This window comes from Alexandromys fortis, unplaced genomic scaffold (genome assembly GCF_014885135.2).
Source record: "Alexandromys fortis isolate MF-2015 unplaced genomic scaffold, M_Fortis_MF-2015_v1.1 scaffold_127, whole genome shotgun sequence".
NCBI classification, from domain to species: Eukaryota; Metazoa; Chordata; class Mammalia; order Rodentia; family Cricetidae; genus Alexandromys; species Alexandromys fortis.
In genome coordinates, this window is record NW_026068006.1 from 4,569,711 (window position 1) to 4,591,444 (window position 21,734).

Here is a 21,734-nt window from a genome sequence, read left to right on the forward strand (position 1 = left end):
GCTGATGGAAAATCATTAGCAGAATTTTGAAGGGAAGTGGGTCTTTTTGAGACAGAGTATCATGCCATCCTGGCTAGCTCAAACTAGCTATATAGACAAAACTGGCTTTGCAGTCTTGATCTGCACACATGCATGCGTGCACACACACACATGCATGCACACACGCACATATGCACACATGCATACACACACCAGCAGTGTTGGGATTACAGATATATACCACTGTTGAAGCTTGCTTCTCTGTTGCTATGATGAAACACTGGCCAAAAGCAACTTAGAGAGGAAAGGGTTTTTCTCTGGCTCACGATTACACCTTGTTATCATCCATTATCATGGGCCATCAGAGCAGGGACTCAAGCGGGAACCCAGAGACAGAAATGAAGTAGGGAGCACAGAGGAATGCTGCTTACTGGCTCGCTCCACTGTTCTACCATCCAGGACCACCTGGCCGGGGTGGCATCCCTCGCAGTGTGCTAGGCCCTCCCACATCAACCAAGACAAAGCCCACAGGCCAATCTTACGGAGGCAACTCCTCAGTGAAGGCCCCTCTCACGCGTCTCTAGTCTGTGTCAAGTGGGCAAAAGCTAAACTGCACAGCCACCACAGTTGGCACTACTGGCACTTTTAAAGGAAAAAATATTATTGCAACTAAGTTTACTGATTTAGAAATAGGGCCACACTGTTTTACAAACTGAATTTGGCCACACATCTTTTGTTTGGTAGACTCGATACAGTAGACAGACTTTATAGAGGTATGAAGAAACGATATGCCAAGTTAAAAAAAAAAAACATAGTTTGCATTGGAATGTATCTGGGCTGTGATATCCACTACAGGTGGAACTGTAATAAAGTTTGTCTGGGAGGCCCAGGCTAGGGAGAAACAAAGTTGGGGCAGGGACCTAAGCTGACAGTTGGCGTGATCTAGAAACAGATTGTCCCATGGTGAGGTGTGGACTCACCATGCAACCGTGGACATGAACAAGCTGAGTACAGGTGACAGGCGGAGGACTCAGGTGGAAGAGGGCCAGCTGGTGTGTGTGGGGGGGGGGGAGTTGACCAGACACAGGAGTTTTGCTAAGAAGCCTACACGAAGCTGGCTGCATACCAAAGACAAAGCCATGGACCTGGGGTTTCCTACGAGGTTTGGTGCATGGGTCATGGGCACTGCTACCAATGCGAGCCCTTGACTTCAGTACCCAGTCACAGGTCACTAGGGAGACCATCGGTTTAATGGGTGAAGCTGTGCCAGGTACCAAAGGGGCAAGAAAGAGGAGAAAGCCAGGTAGTCACCCGGCCAGCTCTATCCTGGGGAGGAGTAACCTGAAGTGTGTGGAATGGGCTCCCACTGTGCCCTCCGGCAGCCTGGACCTCACAGCAGCAGACAGCAAACAGATCATTGCCAGCCATCACATGCAATCCATCTCCCTTGCGCCTGGCACAGCTGAGCATGTCACCTATGCTGTCCAAGACTGTGAATCAGAGAGCCTGTCATGTCCCGAAGTGTCCTAAGGGCTTACTCGGGGTGGCATCCGCACGTCAGAGTTGTGCTTCAAACAATATCTCAGGAATCCAGCCAAGCTGGTCAGGCCCCATAACGGCATGGCTGACTTTGCTGGTTCAGCATGAGATGAGGAGGAGGAAGACCATCAATGTTACGATGACGATGACATCTTAGGAATGGAGCCCCTCGTGGTGGGTGGTAGACATGAGGCTTCGGGCAGGGGCTGCTAAGCCCACTCTGCTGACTACCCAGATGGTCAGTGACTACCCACTTGGGGACTACACTGCTTATAGGGCAGTGTGCTGCAGGAGACCCTGAAGTCCATAAACATCACCTCCACCACCCTGCCCTGGCAGACGATTCCCTCCTATGTCAATATCCCGAATCTAGACAAGCCCCACCCCATCCTTCTGTTAATGGCAGTGCACCCTGAGTCTTCTGACGTGTAGCCCTTTGAAGATGCCCTTCGGGTGCCTCCACCTTCCAGTCCATTCCCATGGCTGAGCAGCTCCAAAGGCAGTCCTAGTCCCACCGGAGGCAGAGCCGGTGGGAGGCTGGAGCACAGCTGGTGTGAGCGCGCAGCCGCACCTGGCCGGTACAGGCTCACTGGCCTGCAGAAGGGGCAGCTCTAGTGGACCCTGAAGGTGTGGTGTGGACAAAGGATCGCCGCTTTGAGAGTGCCAGTCACCTCATCAGCTACCACATGGACAGTCGCTTGCCCATCCGCTCTGCAGGCAGTGAACTGTGGCTCCAACAGCCCATGGATCGGAAAGGGTGCTCCTTCCCAGCCTTCCCTGGAGGGCGCGCCCCTTATCCCCTTCCACCGGTTTCTCTAACTCATAGGACATCCGTTTGGTGGCTCCGGCCTTGGGTAGGAGCTAGGAGCAGTGTGGACATTAGGTTTTTGTGCCCACCTGAGAGAGACGGTTTTAGTTAGGAGCCTGTGATAGCATCCTGCCTCTGCCTAAACCTCACCAAAGTATTAATGTACAGAGTGATTCCTTGCCCGAGTCAACCTCATGTTCTTCCCCTCAAAGGGGGAGGTCTTAGGATGGCGGTAGTCCCTGTGGAGCAATCCCCCTCTGGGGGAAGGGAAATAATCATATCTGGTTTACTCTGGTCTTCACGGTACTCCAGATCCCTCCTAACACATCCTATTCCTACGCTTTCCCTTACAACTTTGCACCTTTGACCATCTCCTAGGTCTGCAGAGTTCCCCAGCCCATCACTGTGAACAGGGGTTACTAACACCTTGGCTTCCGGAACACTGCCAGGCTCAGCACCCCTTCCTGTGTTTAGGAAGAATGGGGGAGAAGTGGCAGCCCCATTCTCCTCTGCATTGTGGTCGTACAGCCCTCAAAAGATTGCCCCAATCTCTTGGGGCTCTGGTGGCACAGGCCTTTAATCACAGCACTCAGGAGGCAGAGACAAGAGGATTGTGAGGTCAGTCTGGTCTACTCTTCAACTTAGTGAGCTCCAGGGCTATGCAGAGAAACCCTGACTCCAAAAACCAGAGATAGACAGACAAATTGCCCCCCCCCCGAGCTCCCTCCCAGTGGTGGAGGGGGGAGGCACAGGATTGAACCCTGCCTTGCTCAGGGCCTCCTGGCCTTGATCTCTTCCTTTAAGAGGTCCACACATTTCTCAAGCCTGCCCCTCCCATGCCTGCATGTGTGTTATAGCTCAGTCAGAGCCTAGCCCTCCTTCCTGCAACCCCATCCACTCTCCCTCCTTTGGATGGGTGTGTGATGGTTTGGGCCTCACTCTGTGTACAGTTGACCCTGAGGTGGGTTTTGGAGACACAGAGACTGTAGCAGTAGGCCATCCCCAGTACCAACTGTAGGTCTGGAAAAACATTCTTTTGCTTCTTTTTTACATGCATACAGTTCAGGGCTGCAACTTTATTTTCCTGATTTTGTTTACCATTGCTTACTTTTGAGCACAAAATTTGATAACCGATTACATTTAGACATCACCTTGTTGACCTTTTCAAATCTATGTTTACAACTGTTGAGAGTTTACACTCTCTGGCACTAGGAAAGGAACTAGGCCAGGATTCTTGTTTCCTTCTTCTTCCTTAAGAGACCTGAGCAGAAGTTTGGTTATATAGGGTTGTGGGGCCGTGATGCTAAAGTTTACCTCAGATCCTACCTTTCACCTTCCGCCTGCAGGCCGATGCAGCCAAGGCAGAAACCTTGCAAGCTCAACTGTTGTAGGCCTTGTAGACAAGGGGGTGGAGGCTGGCTTTCTATCTTGACCATCGCCTATTTTTTTTCGTTTGAATGTCTTATACCAATGGGAAATAGTCTTTATTAAAGACCGTATTTCTTCAAAAATAAAATCAGCCTGTATTAAACGTATCTGGGTTGTGATATCCATGATGGGACGGAGCAGCAGTGACAAGATTTTCTCTCCAGTGGCAAGGACGACAATAGGACAAAGGAGATGAAGCAACAGCTTTTAAGATGGTAAATAATAAAGGAGACACCAGTCCCTAAGAGCTGAGCAATAAATAAGCTGAATCATGCAATTACCCCAACCTTAATAAACCCCGCGGCCAGAGTCCAGCAAGGGTGGATCACATGGAACCCAGATGACACCTTGAGGTGGGAGGGAGAAGAGGATCATGGGTAGACACGTCCAGCTAGGCCCTCCACGTGTAAAATAAGAGGTACGATGTCGATACACAGATCAGGAGGGATAGGGTGGGAAGAGAATTCAGCGTAAGTCTCCCCCTGTGCAGCAGGTGATGAAGCCTCCAAGAATTGCAAGCGACAGTGAGGCCGAGCGGCCCACCACAGCTACGCCAGTAAAGGAGAGAAGACCGAAGTACTTCTTTTTTGTATTGTTTTGAATTGTTATGATCTAATTCATCAGAAAAAGAGCACAGGGAAACACAGGAGAGATGCGATAAACTGAAAACTAGAGCCACTATAAATTCAACTACAAGATGATTATATTAAAAGTGATTTAAATGCCCTAAACAAAAAATAGATTCTTTCCCACCAAATAATAATATAATGACCAGAATAGGAGATACGGTTCAGAGGGTAAAAATACTCGGGGCGTTTAACAGAGGACCAGAATTTGGTTCCTGGCATTCGTATCGCACAACTCACAACTACCTGTAGTTGAGCTCTAGGGGATTTAATGCTTCTCCTGGCCTCTGAAGGCCTCCTCATAAACATGTGCCTACTTACAAGCAAACACACATACACAGACACACAGTCACACACACAAATACCCCATAAAAATAAATGTTAAAAAATTTAACATCCAACTATCGTACTGCATACAAGAAGCTCTCTTTAAATATGTACATACAACAGGTTAAAGTCAAAGATGAGGGCTAGGGATGGAGTTAGGTGGGTGTGCATGAGGTCCTGGTTCAATCCTGACCACTGAACACCGAAAAGAAACAGTAAAAGGTTTTCAAAAGACAATAAACAGTAAAACTAATCTAGTTTCTATTAGCTCAAACTAATAGAAAATGGGACTGGCCATAATAGCAGAGAAGATAAACTTCAAGGCAAAGAATATTACTAAGATGAAAGACTTTATAATCATCAAAAGCTCAATTAGCTATAATACAACAATATTAGTGGACGTGTGTGTGTGTGTGTGTGTGTGTGTGTGTGTGTGCACGCGCGCACATTACACAAATGTTGAGGAGCAAAGCAAGAGGGCCTTGAAATGTAAAATGACTGACCTGGCTTTGAACTGTGGCTTGATGGTTGCCTTACACCACTCGGTCCTCCCACTCCGGAGGGCGGGAGGCACAGATGTCCGTAGCAGCTGTATTTGTAGAAAGCATAAAACGAGAGGAAAGGAAAAAAGTTCTGAAAGTGACTGTCAAGGTGGCTTTGTGAGTTTATCAAAGTTTATCAGCTTGAACACTAAATACATTTTACCTTGCAATTCAAAATAAAAAAACAGCAATAATTCCAGAAGACAGTGAAGGCTCATAGAAGCAACTGAGCTGTATAACACTGTGTAAAGTAAAAGACACACACACACACACACACACACACACACACACACACACACACACACACGGAGATAGACAGACAGACACAGAGAGGGCAAAGTGCTCCCAGCAATGTCCACAAAGCTGGAGGCTCAGCAGGCAACCTACTTACTGTGCAAACAGAAGGCCCTGATTTTGAGTCTCCAACACATACAAAAGAGCTGGGCCTGGGTCTACACACCCTAACCCAGTGCTGAAGGCTGCAAACCTGCAGGTCCCCAGAACTCGCTGGCAGGCCAGTCAAGCCAAAGTGGCCAGCTCTAGCTTCACTAAGAGGCCTTGTCTCACAAAAGTAAGGTGGAAAGCAAAAAGGAACAATGTTCAGAGTTAACTTCTGGGCACCACACACGCATGAAGAAAACAAGTACAAACACATCAAAGATGAAAGCCAGTACAACAACCAAATGGCTGCACATCTGCATGCAGTAACACTGCAGTTGCTAGTGGAAGTCACTGATGTCAGTTGTACCATAGCAGGCTGAAATCAGTAGTGAGTTTTAGGGGTTCTATTCAGCCTTCTACAAATCCAGTAAAAGCATTCTAAATTTAAGCCAGGCAGTGGCGGTGCACGCCTTTAATCCCAGCATTCGGGAGGCAGAGGCAGGCAGACCTCTCTGTGAGTTTGAGGCCAGCCTGGTCTACAAGAGCTAGCTCAAATCTCCTTCACACTCATGGAAACGGGCAGTTTTGGATGTCGACGCAGACTATTAGGTCTAACAGACACCAAGCCTCGAAAGGGTTTCATATCCTCTTGTCTTTATTGGTAACGTTACTAGAAAACTGATGCAAATACAGACCTCAGGGACTTTATTAGGGTGGTGGGTTATTTATCATCATTACCATGACCAAACACTTGACAAGAAGCAACTGCAGATTTGCTCTGGTTCATGAGATGACCCACGCACTACATAACTGGGGCCCAACTCTCAGCCTTCCTATCATTTTAGCCTTAATTTTGTCAATTGATACATGTGGTCTTCTTGACTTGCCCATCTGTCTGGCCACTCAACTACTGTGTGCTAACCTTCATAGCCCTGCAGGTTATGTCTCCTTGGCTACTCTCACCTTGACGGTCATTATACTATAACTTGACTTTTGGCAACTGGGCACACTACTTAAGGCACCGTTCTGTTTAACTCATCATGGGGACACTGAGCCCGACATCTCCCTAGTAGACAAACTGGCCTACAAAGAGCTTCCTAAATGTTGTACACGTCTCTGGTTTTGTTGAATGATGTCCAATGAACCTTCTCATGGAACATGATTATCTGGGGGATACTTTAGCTGAATAACTCATCAACTCCATCATACACACTACACTAAACCATCTAAATATTTTAATTACATTTTAGTTTGTATGCAGGGCAGGGGGAAGGAGCACATGCCACACACGCATTTGGCGGTCAGAAGACAGCTTGCAGAAGTCAGTTCTCTCCTTTCACCGTTTATGGGTCCCAGGGGCTGAATTCAGGGCATCAGTCTTCTGAACATTAGTTTTCTTTCCTGACCCTCTTCAGCAGTTCTCTAGCACATTCCTCTGGCTCTTTGCAATGCATGCTAACTTTTACAGCTCCCATGTTTTCTCTGGTGAGCCTGTTTTACTTGAGCTCCTAAGCTAAAGACTAAACGGCACACTGTCTGAGAAAGCCTCTGCATTAGGATCAGTCTTCAAATGCACCCACGTGCCTCAGTCTCACCTGTCAGGATTGCTCAGGTGTCCTGGGGTGTCCCAACGTTGTGTGATACATTCCTTTGGATTGACAGGACATGAAAAGCTTTTCTCTTATGAAACCAGCGGTCCTCTGGCTTCCACACACAGCTCCTACTGCACTTTTGTAGCTGCTGCTGTTCTTACACTTCTCTAAACACAATGACAGGGATTGTCTCCAGATATCCAAAATTCAGCAGGCCAGTAGAATCTCCCTTCTACCACAACTGTGGTTTCCATGTGAAACCCCTAGACTCGTGTGTTTGAATTTGGTCCCAGCTGGGGTGCTATGTCAGAAGGAGGTAGAGCTTCCGTACACGACTGTGGACCTGGTTTTCCAGCCCCATCCCACTTCCTGTTCTCTCTGCTTCCTTACTGCTGAAGAGGCATGACAAGCTGATCTATGCTCCTGACACCATACCTTCCCTGCCATAACAGGACTGAATCCTTCTGGGATAAACCCTTTCTTCTGGAGTTGCTTTTTAAGAGTATTGCAGAACAGCAACAGAAGAGAAGCCTAGGTCACTGTTAACGCAAGCAGGAACCAGACATCTGCGCCAGGGACCGTCAGTTCCCCGGTTATCACCAACTGTGTCTTGTAATTATTCCCAGATTTTTGTGCCAATATTAGGTCAAGACCTTACCGGTTTATAGAAAAATACTTAAATGCTTTCCAAAATAAGTTGCTAAAACATAGCAAGAACTCAGTATCGAAAGTTTTCAAGTATAATCCTAGATTTATTTAAAAATGGGATTCCCTGGGGAATCAACAACACCAGTCCTGGCATTACATGTATGAAAACAGCTAGATGTCTGTCAGTCAGTGAGGCAATAGCAAGCACTGGTGAGGACATTCATTGTAAGAAAACAGTGAACGTGTCCACCGCTAACACAGACGTGACTACTTAAGACAGCATAAACAGTCAGTGAAAATTCAGAATACAATATGACTATCGTTGTATGGGCTGAAATAAAAGGAAAAATACACCAATTTTACCCGTTACACTTTGTAAAATCAGATACATGAGTTTATAAGCAGTGCTTTTAATAAAAACAGCAATTTAATTTCAAATAAATATTATTTCCTTTCTATTCCTTTATCGTGTATTTTATATGTATCTAATTGGCAAAGTCTACCAGGTGACTGAAAGCAGTACTGATCCACAATACTCCGTTTCCCTTACATTTAATTCATTTCTACTACAAGTCCAATATCAGTTCCTAGAAACATCCAGAACCTACCCTGAGCCTAGTATGACTAGCCTTTTGGACAAGGCGAAGGGAGGGGACGTCGGAGCATCCGCATGATCCAGCCTGCTCTTCTCACAAGTGCCAGCAGGAGCTGCTCCTAGTTCTCCTGCTCCTCATAGTGAGCATAGCCACTGGCATAGGTCCTTCCTAAGTTCAAACTAGTGAACAGTTCTGATGACTCGGTATCCGAGTCCTTCCCATCCTCTTCCTCCTCCTCCTCCGCTTCATCCTCTTCCTCCTCCTCATCATGGTACCCAGTATCTCCATACTTGTCAGACGACAGGTTCTTCCAGTAGGCGTCATACCCAGAAGCTCCATCTCCCTCCTCACCTCCAGTCTGCCGGCCAAACTTCAAGGAGCGAGCTACAAGAGACAGCCACGTGCACATCAGCATCAGTGACAATGCTTGCACGTCCCACTGCCGTGGGATGTACTGTCACACTAGGTTTACTCTTATGTGAGAAGGGAAGGATTTGCCTCATTTTCTCACAGAAGTCACAAATACACAAACATAACACAATCACAAATAAATAAGGCAAACACCAAACCTCAGTAATTAGTATGTTTCTTGTATCAAAGTGAAAAACTGTACCACACATTTTCCAAGGCTATAAAATCCCACTTGCTATGACAATATGTTTATCCTTTCAAACAAAAAGATATATTACACACACACACACACACACACACACACACACACACACACACACACACCAGTCAGGGAAACGGCTCAGTCAATGTGATTGCTAGTTACCTATCAACTTGACAGAATTTAGACTCACCTGGGAGAGAGGCCTCTGAGCATGCCTGGTGAATCTTACTATGTTAATTGTGTGGGAAGGTCCACCTTACTTGTGGGCTGACCATTCCCTGGGCAGGGACCCTAGACTATGGAGAATGGGAAAGCAAGCTCAGCACCACCATGCATTCCCCACTCCCCTGACTATGCACATGAGAGCAGCTGCTCCAAGTGCCATTGTTTTGACTTGAACTTACAAACTAAAACAAACTGTTTTTTTGAATAGTATTTCACCACAGCAACAGGAACGGAACAGACAACCGGTAACGTGCTTGCCACATACGCCAGAGGTGAGCTGTGGTAGCACATGCTAACAACCCTAGCACCATGGAGACAGACACCAAGGCATTCCTGCCAGCCAGCCTCGTGGAACTGTCCATGACTGTCAAGCTGGGTGGGTCCAAATGAGAAGCTGTCTCAACGGCCTCCGGGAGGAATGGCACCTAAAGTTCATCTTTGGTCTATAAACACACAATCAACACCACACACATACGCACTCAGAAAAAAAATAAATGATAAATACAAGCTAAGTGTGAAAGCCAACCACTCCACTGGCATCCTGAGAAGCCTTACTTGACATGCTGAGATCCTTTGTCTCCTGAGTTTCATGCCCACACTTTGGGCAAGGAGGTTGTTTCCCTTTTTCCTGCTTAAACACCTTGCTTCTTGTATGTTCATCACAGAAACAAGCCTATACAAGAGAAGCAGAAATAAGCCAAAGTTTAATTTAAAAGATATAAAAAGATACCATTCAATACTGCAAGAAAATTTGAATATAGTTTTGTCTGAGACTGAATTAAGAGTTGGACTGGGACCAGTCACATGCTCTTTGAACTTCTTAAAGGAAGCTGATTTTGTCAGGACTCTTCAGAAACAGGACCTTGTTGTGTGTGGGTCCTTTGTTTCGTTCCACCCAGCTAGCTTACACCGGAAATAATCACACAGAAATTGTATTAATTAAACACTGCCTGGCCCATTAGTTCTAGCCTCTTATTGGCTAACTCTCACATCTTGATTCAACCCATTTCTAATAATCTCTATGTCACCACGAGGTCGTGACTTACCAGGAAAGATTCGGCATGTCTGCCTGCCTCCTTCCTCCCAGCATCCAGTTCTCTTTTTCCCGCCTATCTAAGTTTTGCCCTATCACAAGGCCAAGGCAGTTTTCTTTATTCAACCAATGAAAGCAACACATAGAAAGAAGACCCTCCTACATCAGGACCTAAACAAGGCAGACACAGAGCGAACAGGGGAAGTGGTTATCTACTTATTCATATCTGAGGTCCTTGACAACGAAATGGTGGGTAGTCTGTTCATCTCAGAGGACACCACCACCCAACTAAGGAGCAGAAAAAGAATGGCAAGGCCTAAGTACTGAGAGAAATGCAGAGGGTTTATGTGGATCTTAGTCGACACCGCAAGGTGATCAGGGTAAAGAGAGCCGGTGCAGACATGTTCTAAGCAGCAGAAACAGCACAGACAGAGACTAAAAGCTCTACAGAAAGCCATCCTGTAGCACCCAGCAGAGCAGAAAGAAGACAGGATGTGGACAAGAAAGGTTAAAAGCAAGAAATGTTTCTGAAATAATTAAGTTATCTGGTGATCTTTGTCTAACAGAAATGCCAGAGAAAGCCAAAAGAGACATGGAAATCTTCACCTCCCAGACTCTTCTAAAAACAGGAACAATTTAACCCACAGCCCCAATATTCTGGTCACAATGCTCTCTACAAACATAAGGCTAAAAAAAACACTGGACTGGACGCTGGGGACATGTGGTAGAGGCAACTACTACAAGATGAGTGACCAGTCAAAAGCCACTTAAGTCACTGACTTCCATAACACTATCTCAAAACCAAAAGAATTAGCCTGACACAGCAGTTTAAACCAGGAACTTCAATACTCAGGAGGTGGAGGCTGAAGAATTATTGTGAATTCAAGGCCAGCCTGGACCACACAGCAAAACCTAGTGTCAATTAATTAATTTTAAAAAAAGCCACACAAGTTTTAAGATCCACATATATTAACACTAATAAACATCCAAGACCTGGGGCAAGAGTACTGGGACCCAAATCAAAGTCTAAATGAGACAGCAAGGAGGCACACCTTACATCGGAGACACGAATGCTGGCCAAGCCGGTTGCAGGAAACACCTGTGAGAGACAAGAGCATCTTATAGTCCGGGCAGTTACTCAGGCCTTATATATTACTTCTGTCACTGAATCACGGTGCTTTCTCAATGAAGTCATAGCTGAACCAGTCAGCCACTGACCTGCAGGGTCCAAGCCCTATAAACACTCACAGCACCCACGCTTCTTCCACAAACAATCCTATTTCTACGCTGTGTGCTATGCAGAAGTCTAGGAGGCATACAAGCAGCATATTTTGAAATACTCTTGTGAAAATTTCTATGTGAATATTGAATTTATATACAGGGTACAGTAAGCAACTTAGCAACTAAAATCTGTAGATGAGAGATAGAATTAGCATCTCCCCCAGAACAAGAACCACACAGTAAGTCTTTCCCCTGGGACAGTCAATACCAGGCAGCATAGAATAATACTTTACACACACTCTCATTTCAATTAGCCTTTTGAAATTACCTTAAAGTTAATTCTATTACTATAACCCCAATCAGTCATATTGGTTCTCAACTGGAAAAAAAAAAACAGAATTGGAGGTACAGATTAAACTCAGATATCAGATGTCCAACCAAACATAAGGTTAACTCTCCCAGGAGGAAGCCTGAGCCCCTGCAGGAAATCCACAAAGAGGGCACTGACAAAGGGGAGGAGAGGGCTGGGATATGCGGTCCAAGAAAATGGTTCCCAAAGGGAACGGCACTATTACGTGTGGTCTTGTTGGAAGGAGTGTGTCACTGTGAGGGTAGGTTTTAAGGTCTCATAAATGCTCAAGTCATGCTAGGTGAGACAGACCACATATTGCTGCCTGTACAAGATGTAGGACTCTCAGCTACCTCTCCAGCATCATGTCTGCCTACACAATGCCTTTTCCCATCATGAAGATAATGGACTGAACCTTTCAACTATAAGCCAGCTCTAATTAAATATTTTCCTATAAAGGTTGTCATGGTCATGGTTTCTCTTTACAGCAATAAACCCTAACTAAGATGGCACGGGAACCTAAAAGTGAAAATGCCAGCTAGCACATAATGTCTGATCAAGGCAATGAAATGAACTTCTCAGCCAATATACCACTAAATTCCCCAGAGAAAAATTCAGAGCTAATATTTGGAGATTTTTTTCCCTATAAACAAAACACACACTCACACACACAATGAAGCAGTAACATAAAAGAACTTACTCCTTTTTAATTAAGTTTCACATTTACACTATTCAGAAGCCTAGGTTCAGAATAGCTAAAAAAAAAAAACAAACTTACATTTAAATGTTTCTGCTTCTAAAACTTGGCAGCTGGCTTGATGCTCAAACTGATCATCTTCACAAAGAAAATTATGACAAAACGAACAGCTGAATATTCTGCCTCCTGTGAAATTAAAACTCACAAATGTAAATATGGCAAACTTAATGACTTTAAAAATTCTTATACATATAATCTGTCAAATGTGGCAGCTAATTTTAGAAAAGCATCAAAACTGTGGCAGCAGCTAAAATAAACTGATGATGTCCTTCAAACTGAACCATTAAACTGTGGGTCTCCACAATAACTTGCCCTCTTACACAACAGTCACGGCCTCAAGAGACTGTTGAACTCAAGTTCCTGTTCTCACCCAAACTCCCCTCTCTACCTGCTTGGGTGAAAAGTACTAGCATTTACTAACACTGTTGGTACAATCTCTTTCTAACTAAATTACTAAAATTATACCAGCAGCTAAGATTTGAAAGAATATATATGGAGAAAGATCACACACAGCCTAACTAGGTTTAATGTTTGCACTTAATCACTCACCATGGTCCCATACCCCTCGCTCACATTCCACACATTCTGCATCTGTGAGTGGGCAGGCACAGGCATGCGTGCTAAGACACTTCCTTCCATGGCAAACCCAAGCTTCACAGAAGTCACATATTGCACCCTGCAACAAAGAAACAAGAGTTCTAGAACAGCTACCACATGACCTCTGCAAACACTAAGACTGTTAAAAAAAAAAAAAAAACAAAGGAACAAAGTCAGCGAGGAGGAGGACCAATTCTGACTTGTGAAAATCAGATGTAGAAAACCGAACATGTATCTCTCCTTCATCAGACAGTATTCTAGCAAGAAAAAAGAAATTCTCAACTAGGTGATACAGGAGACGCTCAAGCAGAGAACTTTCTCCCAGCCCCACACATACTTGAGGGGCGAAGGAGGGTAGCACAGAAAGAAAGAGCAGACAAAGGACTCACGCCTAAGAGAACAAAGCTATCTCAGAGAAAATTCAGATTAGGTAAGTTACCATAAACTATATACAGAAAACTGATATTACTTTCCTCACAGAGTAATTTGGATATGAAGCATAAATCACACTGTAGAATATAGCAAAATTCATAGCTCTATTTAAAATATCTTTTAGTGAACAACAACAAAATACATAATCTACCTATTTTTATTTATGGCACTAAAATTCCTTCTAAAATCCTATCTAGTAAAGATAACGTATAACTAATAGGTACTTTTGGTCAAATTTAATGTTTAAAAAAAATTAACCTTAAGGTCTTTGAAACTTATTTAACCAAAAGACTTGAATGCTGGTAAAATTCTTACAACTCGGGGAATTTGTGACATCTGTTTAACATTGTAGAAAGGTACAATGGTACCCCCAGTTGGATGACCAACTAAACATACAAAGAAACCACTGTCATTTAGTGGAGGAAAAGATGAGTTTCCTCCTAACTGGCTGGCTTCCACAGGCTAGAAGGTGCTACGCCTTCCACTAGAGGAGACAAGCAACAGCACCCAGACGCAACTCTTTCTAGCACACAGTGACTGTCTTGGCAGGATATGTCCACTGGCACAATAGTGGCACGAGTGTTACGGGAATAACCAACTATGTCTGCTGGAACTTAAGGCCTATTCCAGTGCCTGGTACCTGGGTCTATTATCAGAGCCAATGAGGAAACCAAAGTGTACCCAGACACAACAGGGCAGCTGCACACAGGAAACCACAGCAACTTCTGTGAGCACGCACAGACCCTGTGTGAGAAGCTCAAAGTCAGTGAGACCCCTGCATGGAGGTGTGAGGTAAGCAGAAAGCCCCACCATAGTGAGAAGCTACTGGTATTTGATAGCTTCTGGGAAAGGAAGCCAGTTTTCTTGAAGGGTGTGATCCCTGGTAGGCTGAACATGCTCCATGGCAGGTCTTACACCAAAAAGTATTTGGGCAACATAAATTGGACTCAATGGGTCAAAATAAAAATGAGATCACAAAGTTGGTTGGGTAGAAAGATGAGGATAGACCTGGGAAAAGGTGGAGGCCAATATGATGGAAATATATTGTATGAAATTTTCAAGGAATAAAAATTGTTTTTAAAACGCCTTAAAATTGCTGGTTAAAATGGCTTTATCTTGGAAACCTACACTAAGACACAACAAGCAGCTTACCACCATAGCAAGGCCAGTACTGTAGACACCAGCATGCTTGATGACACAGTCTGATGACTTCATCATGCACTTTGTTTTTCCTGGGTAAAAAAATATACATATGCACTCTTAGTCCTACAGATCAGTCCAGACAAGAATTGTTCGCTAATTCTGCTTTGATCTAGACCAAGCGCCTCTGGAAATGGTATTCTAAAAAAATTCCAAGTGAAACCAGTCTATTTTCCCAATCTTCTGAGTTAGAAATTTATTAATCCATAAAAGCTATCATAGTTATATAATAATTTATATGCAATATAATTCATTCTTGTAATGAAATCAGAAGTTTCAAGTTATGCACTGTAATCTAGTGATAATTTTGACAGTTTCAAATCTTATTAATTTCAAGTGAATCAAAACATTGTAAAAAGCATGCTTTAAAATTAATTTTATATTCATAAATCACAATAAAATCAGCCTGGCCTGGACTTACCAGTAATTTCTTGCCACATATTATCAACAGACACATCAAATGACCAAGGACCCTAATTGTTCTACCTAAGTTTATCCATTTATAGAAATCACAACAGCCCGAAAGCTCATCTACAAAACACCAACCCCAACCCTGCCAGGAAGCTGTTCACCAGACAGCAAGTCAAGATCAGTGACAACATACTAACTGGGTCACCAGACTACAGATGACACACAAAACAAGCAGAAGATGCTCAGTGTTTCCTGAGAAGCAAAGTCAGATAACAGGAACTGGGAGAGAGAGAAATCGGACACAGGGCAGCAGCTACCAACTGTTCGTGTCTAACACAAGCAGTAGAGTCTGCAATGGAGGTGCATGGGCACACAGCTCTGTGAGACACTGACCACACAGGGCTCCCCTTCCATACACTTTCTTTTCTCACACTGCCTTCATCTGCATTTGGTACAACAAAGGCAGGTAGGTGTATTTTAACTAGTTTCTCTTTTCCACTAACTGCACAATTCAACCAATGACCTCTTGGAAAACGAGAACTATACTAGAAATATTCTGTGTGTAGCCCTGATCACTAACCTGGCACTCTGCACAGCACGTATCAATAGGCACCCCAAACTGCTCTACTTAAACCACCACCATCTCCTAAGAGGGTATTTGTTCAAAAAGAACACCGAGGGTAAACCCGAGTAAAGGTGACTAGGCTCCCTAGGGCAAGTCTTCATGAATACACAGTGTATGTCCCCCAGATGAGAGGAACATGGCAAAGACTGCAAGACTCTCAATAGAAATGTTTTCTGATCAGACATGTTAGCACGGCAAGAGTCTGTGAAGACCACTGAGGAAACACCAACCTTCCTTCTCTAGGAAAGACCACTTAGCTTTATTTTGAATTATTTTAGGAAAATAGCTCCACCTATACTTGACAACTGCCAGACAAACATTTGATAAAGACATGCCTTCATAGTTGTATACTTACCACACTGTGCACAAATTGGTAACTTCTGAACAGAATTACAAAAATAGCAAAATGCTCTATTCTTCTGCCGCCTTGTCATGTAAAACAAAAATTTTAAATAGGGTCAATTTCAGATAAAGGAGAGACCACTTTATAGCTCTGCTGGTTAGTTTCTGTCAACTCCACACAATATAGAGTGTCTGAGAGGAGGGGCACCGGCTGAGGGACTGCCTCCATCAGACTGGTCTGTGGAGCACTTTCTCAACTGCGAACTGATGGAGGAGGACCTACCCCAGGCAGTGCCGTCCCTGGCAGGTAGTCCTGGGTTAAATAAGGTAGCTGAGCGTGAGTGTGGAGGCCAGAAAGCAGCATCTCTCCATGGGCTCTGCCACAGTTCCAGCCCCAAGGCTCCTGCCTTGAGCTCCTGCTCTGGCTTCCCTCAGTGATGCAAGAATAAACAAACCCTTTCCTCCCCAAGTGTTATACCAAACAACAAAGAGCATACAAGGACACTTTCAAACAGAAAGAAAAAGTGATAAAGAAACTTACCTCTGGCACTTGTCGCATTCCTGTAAAATTCAGAGCACATCATTACACGTCTGCCGGCAGAGAAGGAACATTTACTGACATAAAGACTATTTTCTTTCCCACATTACAGTGTAGTGGTTCGACACCCAGCTCCAGCTCAGCCATGTGTGCCAGCTCTTATACTCACTCCACTAGCAAAGATACACAAAACGTTACACTGGGATCCACAATGGGAGAAGCCATATTACAAAAAAGTTAAGCATACTGGGTTTGTTTTTGGCTATTTTAAAGAAACCAAATACTGTACAGAAAACACATATAAGTCCCTACTCAATTTTCTATTAAAACTAAAAACATCCTATTTGCCTGCATTGAGTCGATGCTAGAAATACAGAAGGACATAAATTAATAAAGACCACAAACTATCGACACTGAAATAGGGCTTTCGAAGTTCTCCCGCCTGGTCTACTCTTCGGAGTCAAGTCACCATTAGTCAGTCTTTACCCAAACACATCCCACTCTCCTCCACTCCTTCACTGACACTAACACTTTTCCCTTTCATCCCTCGCTGTTGAACACCTGGTAAAACATCTTCTCTGCCAGCTGTGCTCCCTTCCACACGCTCAGCTACTACTACTTAGTCCTGCGGAGTAGTGAATACAGGACCAGGACGGAACTGCAACTTTACTGAACCATTACCAAGATCTACTCGCATTACATGCACTCAGGAATGCTGTCCACTTGGTTTGTCTGTTTAGCATCTTCTTTTCTGAAAAGAGCCTGATATTTACAATACAGTTCCCACTTGCCATATTGGTAGCACGAATCCTGACCATGTACACCGTAAATATCAGTCCTGGCGCACACACAGACACAGACACACACAAAAGGGCTCCAATCTAACCTATGAGAATTCTTTCTGTGACCTCCACAAATGGATTGATGCACTCTACCAGAAACCAAGAAGAAAGGCCAACAATCCTCAGAAGCAGGAGCAAAAGAAGCAAAGCAAAGAATCCAGGATCCAGCTGTCCCTCAGTCCCTCATGTCCTCTGTCCTTCCCACTGCCCCTCAGTCCCTCATGTCCTCTGTCCTTCCCGCTGCCCCTCAGTCCCTCACATCCTCTCTCCTTCCCGCTGCCCCTCAGTCTATCCCGCCCTCTCTTCTTCCCATTACATGGAGTTATTTCTCTAGTAAACTACTGTTCCCTAAGGTTGAGCTGTGTTCCTGTCATTGATAAGCAAACAAGTCCAACAGACACCAGGGAACACTACAACCTTATGAAAGAGGCGAGCTATCAGTCGCCAGTGCTGCTCCCGTCCACGCAGAGTATATGCTCCCACGAGTAACAAGTATTTGCTAAATTAAGTCTTGTAAATAACGCATTTCAAGAGCCACAGTCTCAAAACCGCTCAGCACAGGCAAAACAACTTAAGAAAATGGGCTATGTCTAGAAACCAGGACGCTCAAGCCAGAGATTCAATGAGTGAAGAACACTAGGAACAAATGAGGAAACCCAATGAGTAAGACAAAGCTAAAGACTACAGAAAAGCTGGAACCTCTCACTCAGTTCCTATAATCGATCCATTCTCCTTCAATATCTCTATTGTCCATAGTGTATGAGGTGATAGGCCAGGCTTTGCAAATACCAAAAAAAATCATTGTTACTCAGCAAAACCAGGGACCACGCCTCTGGCAGGTTTCCCACGCAGGGAACACACACTGCAGTCGGTAACTTCTCAGGCAGACTTACTATATGGTACTACCTAGTGCCCCCTTCCAGCCACCTGCCGTCCTTTCAAAGGGCGCTTACCATGGAGGCGTTGCATGGGTGCTTGGCTAAGTCCACGGTGCTTCTCGAGGCTCTGAGCTGCTTCTCCCGCTCTCGCCGGTTCTCCGCCTTCTTCCTGGCGCCAGTCTTCTTCTTCGGCATTTTCCCCTCTAGACAGAGAAAAGAGACGCCGTGACTCTCGGAGCCACACAGCGTTTATACGCCTCTTGGATGGCGGGCTCGACCCTTCCATTTTAACCTCACCTTTACCACTTTCACAGTTAAACGTGTCCGAAGACTTTAGGCAACACTACACACACACACACACACACACACACACACACACGTACACTATTCCCGGCAAAGGCTTCTAAGTTAAGGCCCCATTTGCACTACCAAACAACTAAAACAGCGGAGGCACCCAAAAGCTCACCCTAAAAGCCAGAGTAAGCGCTTTCCACTCTGAGGTTTAAACTAGTCTGCTCTTCATTCAAGGAAAAGAAAACCTGACTGCAGCATTAATAAGACACGACGAAAACACTCATTTTGTGCCAAGTTAAAATAACCTTTGTGAGCCGGGCGGTGGTGGCGCCCTGCCTCGGGAGGCAGAGGCAGGCGGATCTCTGTGAGTTCGAGGTCAGCCTGGTCTACAAGAGCTAGTTCCAGGACAGGAACCAAAAAGCTACGGAGAAACCCTGTCTCGAAAAATAAAAAATAAATAACCATTGTGAGATACATAGCCACATCCCTCCTGCTGCCAGCCACGCAGCACTGGACAGTACCCTCTCGGTTAGACAGCATCTAAATGAACCCAGTCGGCCAGCACCGCCTGCCAAAGCAACCCATTTTCGGACTACATTGAGAACCACGGTTATTTCGCTGCCTGTGGCTCCTGCCTGTGGGCAGCACTTTTAAGAAGCCAGCCGCTTCGGTGTTTCCCGTACACATGGAGCCTTACCAAACTGGTGTTCAGCACTCAGAAAAGCTACACTCTAGAAAACCAAGCTTCTCTTCCTTCTTCCAATGCCCGATCCTATGCACACGGCAGTCCTAAGAGCTAATTAGTGGCTAATCGCCGTGGCTAAGCCCCGGGCCTTCGGTCAGTATTTAAAGTCCGGGGCGTGCGGCGGAATGAAATGAGCGACCACGGTGGCCTGGTCTCTACCCACTGAGACATCTCAGACCTAATTTTTTTTTTTTATCTTGTTTCTGCCAATGACGTGGAAATTCTTTCGGCTCAAGCCTGGACTCCAGGGACAGCAGAGCCGCACTGGGTGGCGGGCTGTGGGAGGCGGGGAGACCCACGCGGCTCGCGTCCCGCCATCCGCCCGCGGGGCCCTCGCGCTCTCCCGGCCCACCCACGGCGCACAGCCTCGCGGGGACGCGGCCCGCACTCACCGCAGCGGTCGACGACGCAGAAGCCAGAACTCGGGGACACCGAGGCGAGACCCCGAGAGGCGGACGCGGAGCGTTTCCGACAGTGGGAGCCAGAGCGGAAGTCCCTTACGTCAGAGCGCCCAGACTGTACACGTCACCGGAAGAGCCCAGCCTGCCCCGCCTACTTCTGTGTGCTCCGCCCTGATCTCGCCCCCTCCCGCGGGAAGCAGGGATTGGGGAGCGCTCGCTGGCCCGGAAGTGGGTTTACGACCTGGAAAGTGGCGATCGGAGCTTGCAGGAGCTTAAGGCCTGTGCTATCTTATTCTCATTTTATTATTTTACTCAGAGGAATTGAAAAAATCCAAAAGAAAGAGAAAGGTGAACTCACAAAAAAATTTAAAGAACTAGAAAAATAAATTGGCTAGCAGTTTTTGCCAGAATCTTTTGAAATCCTTTACACTCTGTGACCCTGACAATCCTCCCAGTTCCAGGTACTCCCTTCCCCCCTTCACCACCATGGTGGTGACTCCTCCTTGCCTTCATTCTCGTCTTAATGTGTGGACTGCAGCTTGAGCCCACAGGACTTCAGCCGCCCACGTGCTGCAGTTACAGATGTCATCTTGGTTTCTCATACAAACTGACTGCTACCCTTATTTCTTGCCCATCCCCTTCGTCTCCAGGAACCACACTCTAGCTGCATCTCCTTAGCTTTCTGCAGGTCAGCTCAGCCTCCCGGCTGCCACCCAGTCCTGGCCATTCATTACAATATCTGTGCCAACTGGTTGTGACCTAACCTTGGCCATATGCCTAGTGTTCAGGAGGGAGCTGTGCCCGACTCTACGGAGGCATCAGTGTGGGTTTGAAATCACAGAGATTAGCCCACAGCTGTAGGCAGTATGAAGGGTTTTGAGCTCACAGATAAGCATTAGGGGAACCTACAATGCTAAGCTCACAGGGTTGGTCCTTGAAGGGAAGGAATATAAACCTGTTGTCTACCCAGAAGGCTGCAGGAAACTGTGTTCTAGCCCAGTGGCCTTTGTCTATGTGGCAAGACACTTTTCCAGCACCGGGTCCTCTCCAGACCCTTCTCATAAATATATTTTTCTTAGTCAATCATAAGCCTGTCTTTCTGAATCTACAGAACCCATCTTTATGGACTTTACAAAGAGTTTCAGTGTAGTCACAGCTAATCTGTATTTAGTTCACTCTGTTCCTTAAGGACGTTTATTTTATTTTAGTTTTGTTTTGAATGACAGACTTTGTTGTGGATGCAGATGTGAAATAAGAGCAGAGTTGTCTGGTCTGTCCGGGAGCAGAGCAGAGTCTGACCTCACTTCCTCTTCCGCCCAGAATTCTATTCTGTTTTCTCCTCCCATCTATGTTCTAAGCTATGAGGCCAAGCAGTTGGTTTATTACTTAACCAATGAAATCAACAGATTGATATATGACACTCCCACATCACTTCCCCTTTTTCTGTTTAAACAAAAAAAGAAAGGCGTTAACTTTAACATAGCAAAATTACATATAACAAAACAGTTATCAAGTAAAAATTACAATAATCTATATCATAACTAAGGAAAACTATAACTATAACTAACTATTCTTTAACTCCATCAAAGACTCCAGAAAGATATACTATTACCTAAGCAAACAAGAAATCCAAAACTCTAGAAATGACAGAGACATCTCGCTGCCTGGACAGTCACCCAAAGTTCCTGTACCGTTGGGGCATCCATCTTCAGCCTACAGGCCCATAGTTTCCAGCAGACATTTCCACAAAGCAGGAAATTTCAAA

The 21,734-nt window shown here is 45.3% G+C and overlaps 1 protein-coding gene and 1 pseudogene across 1 annotated transcript; one reads left to right on the forward strand and one right to left on the reverse strand.

Annotated features, from left to right (window-relative positions):
* Nucleotides 1-974: 974 nt before the first annotated feature.
* Nucleotides 975-3,717, forward strand: LOC126513288 (SHC-transforming protein 1-like; annotated as a pseudogene).
* A 4,543-nt stretch (nucleotides 3,718-8,260) lies between these two features.
* On the reverse strand, nucleotides 8,261-20,116 carry Znf330 (zinc finger protein 330). Its single transcript, XM_050161574.1, has 10 exons — nucleotides 19,961-20,116; nucleotides 18,605-18,732; nucleotides 16,813-16,832; nucleotides 16,285-16,355; nucleotides 14,846-14,925; nucleotides 13,214-13,340; nucleotides 12,686-12,790; nucleotides 11,390-11,436; nucleotides 9,860-9,977; nucleotides 8,261-8,850 (listed from the first exon to the last, which is right to left on the reverse strand). Exons 2-10 carry the CDS (start codon nucleotides 18,722-18,724, stop codon nucleotides 8,585-8,587), a joined length of 954 nt encoding a protein of 317 aa, XP_050017531.1. The 5' UTR covers nucleotides 18,725-18,732; nucleotides 19,961-20,116; the 3' UTR covers nucleotides 8,261-8,584.
* Nucleotides 20,117-21,734: the final 1,618 nt, after the last annotated feature.

Bases quoted from the DNA above. Each gene is read 5' to 3' on its own strand.
- Znf330 (XM_050161574.1), bottom strand. From the start codon at position 18,724: ATGCCGAAGAAGAAGACTGGCGCCAGGAAGAAGGCGGAGAACCGGCGA. The intron at 16,833-18,604 runs GTAAGCGCCCTT...TGAATTTTACAG, and splicing joins ACCCATGCAACGCCTCCATG to GAATGCGACAAGTGCCAGAG. The intron at 14,926-16,284 runs GTAAGTATACAA...TTTTTTACCCAG, and splicing joins ACCAATTTGTGCACAGTGTG to GAAAAACAAAGTGCATGATG.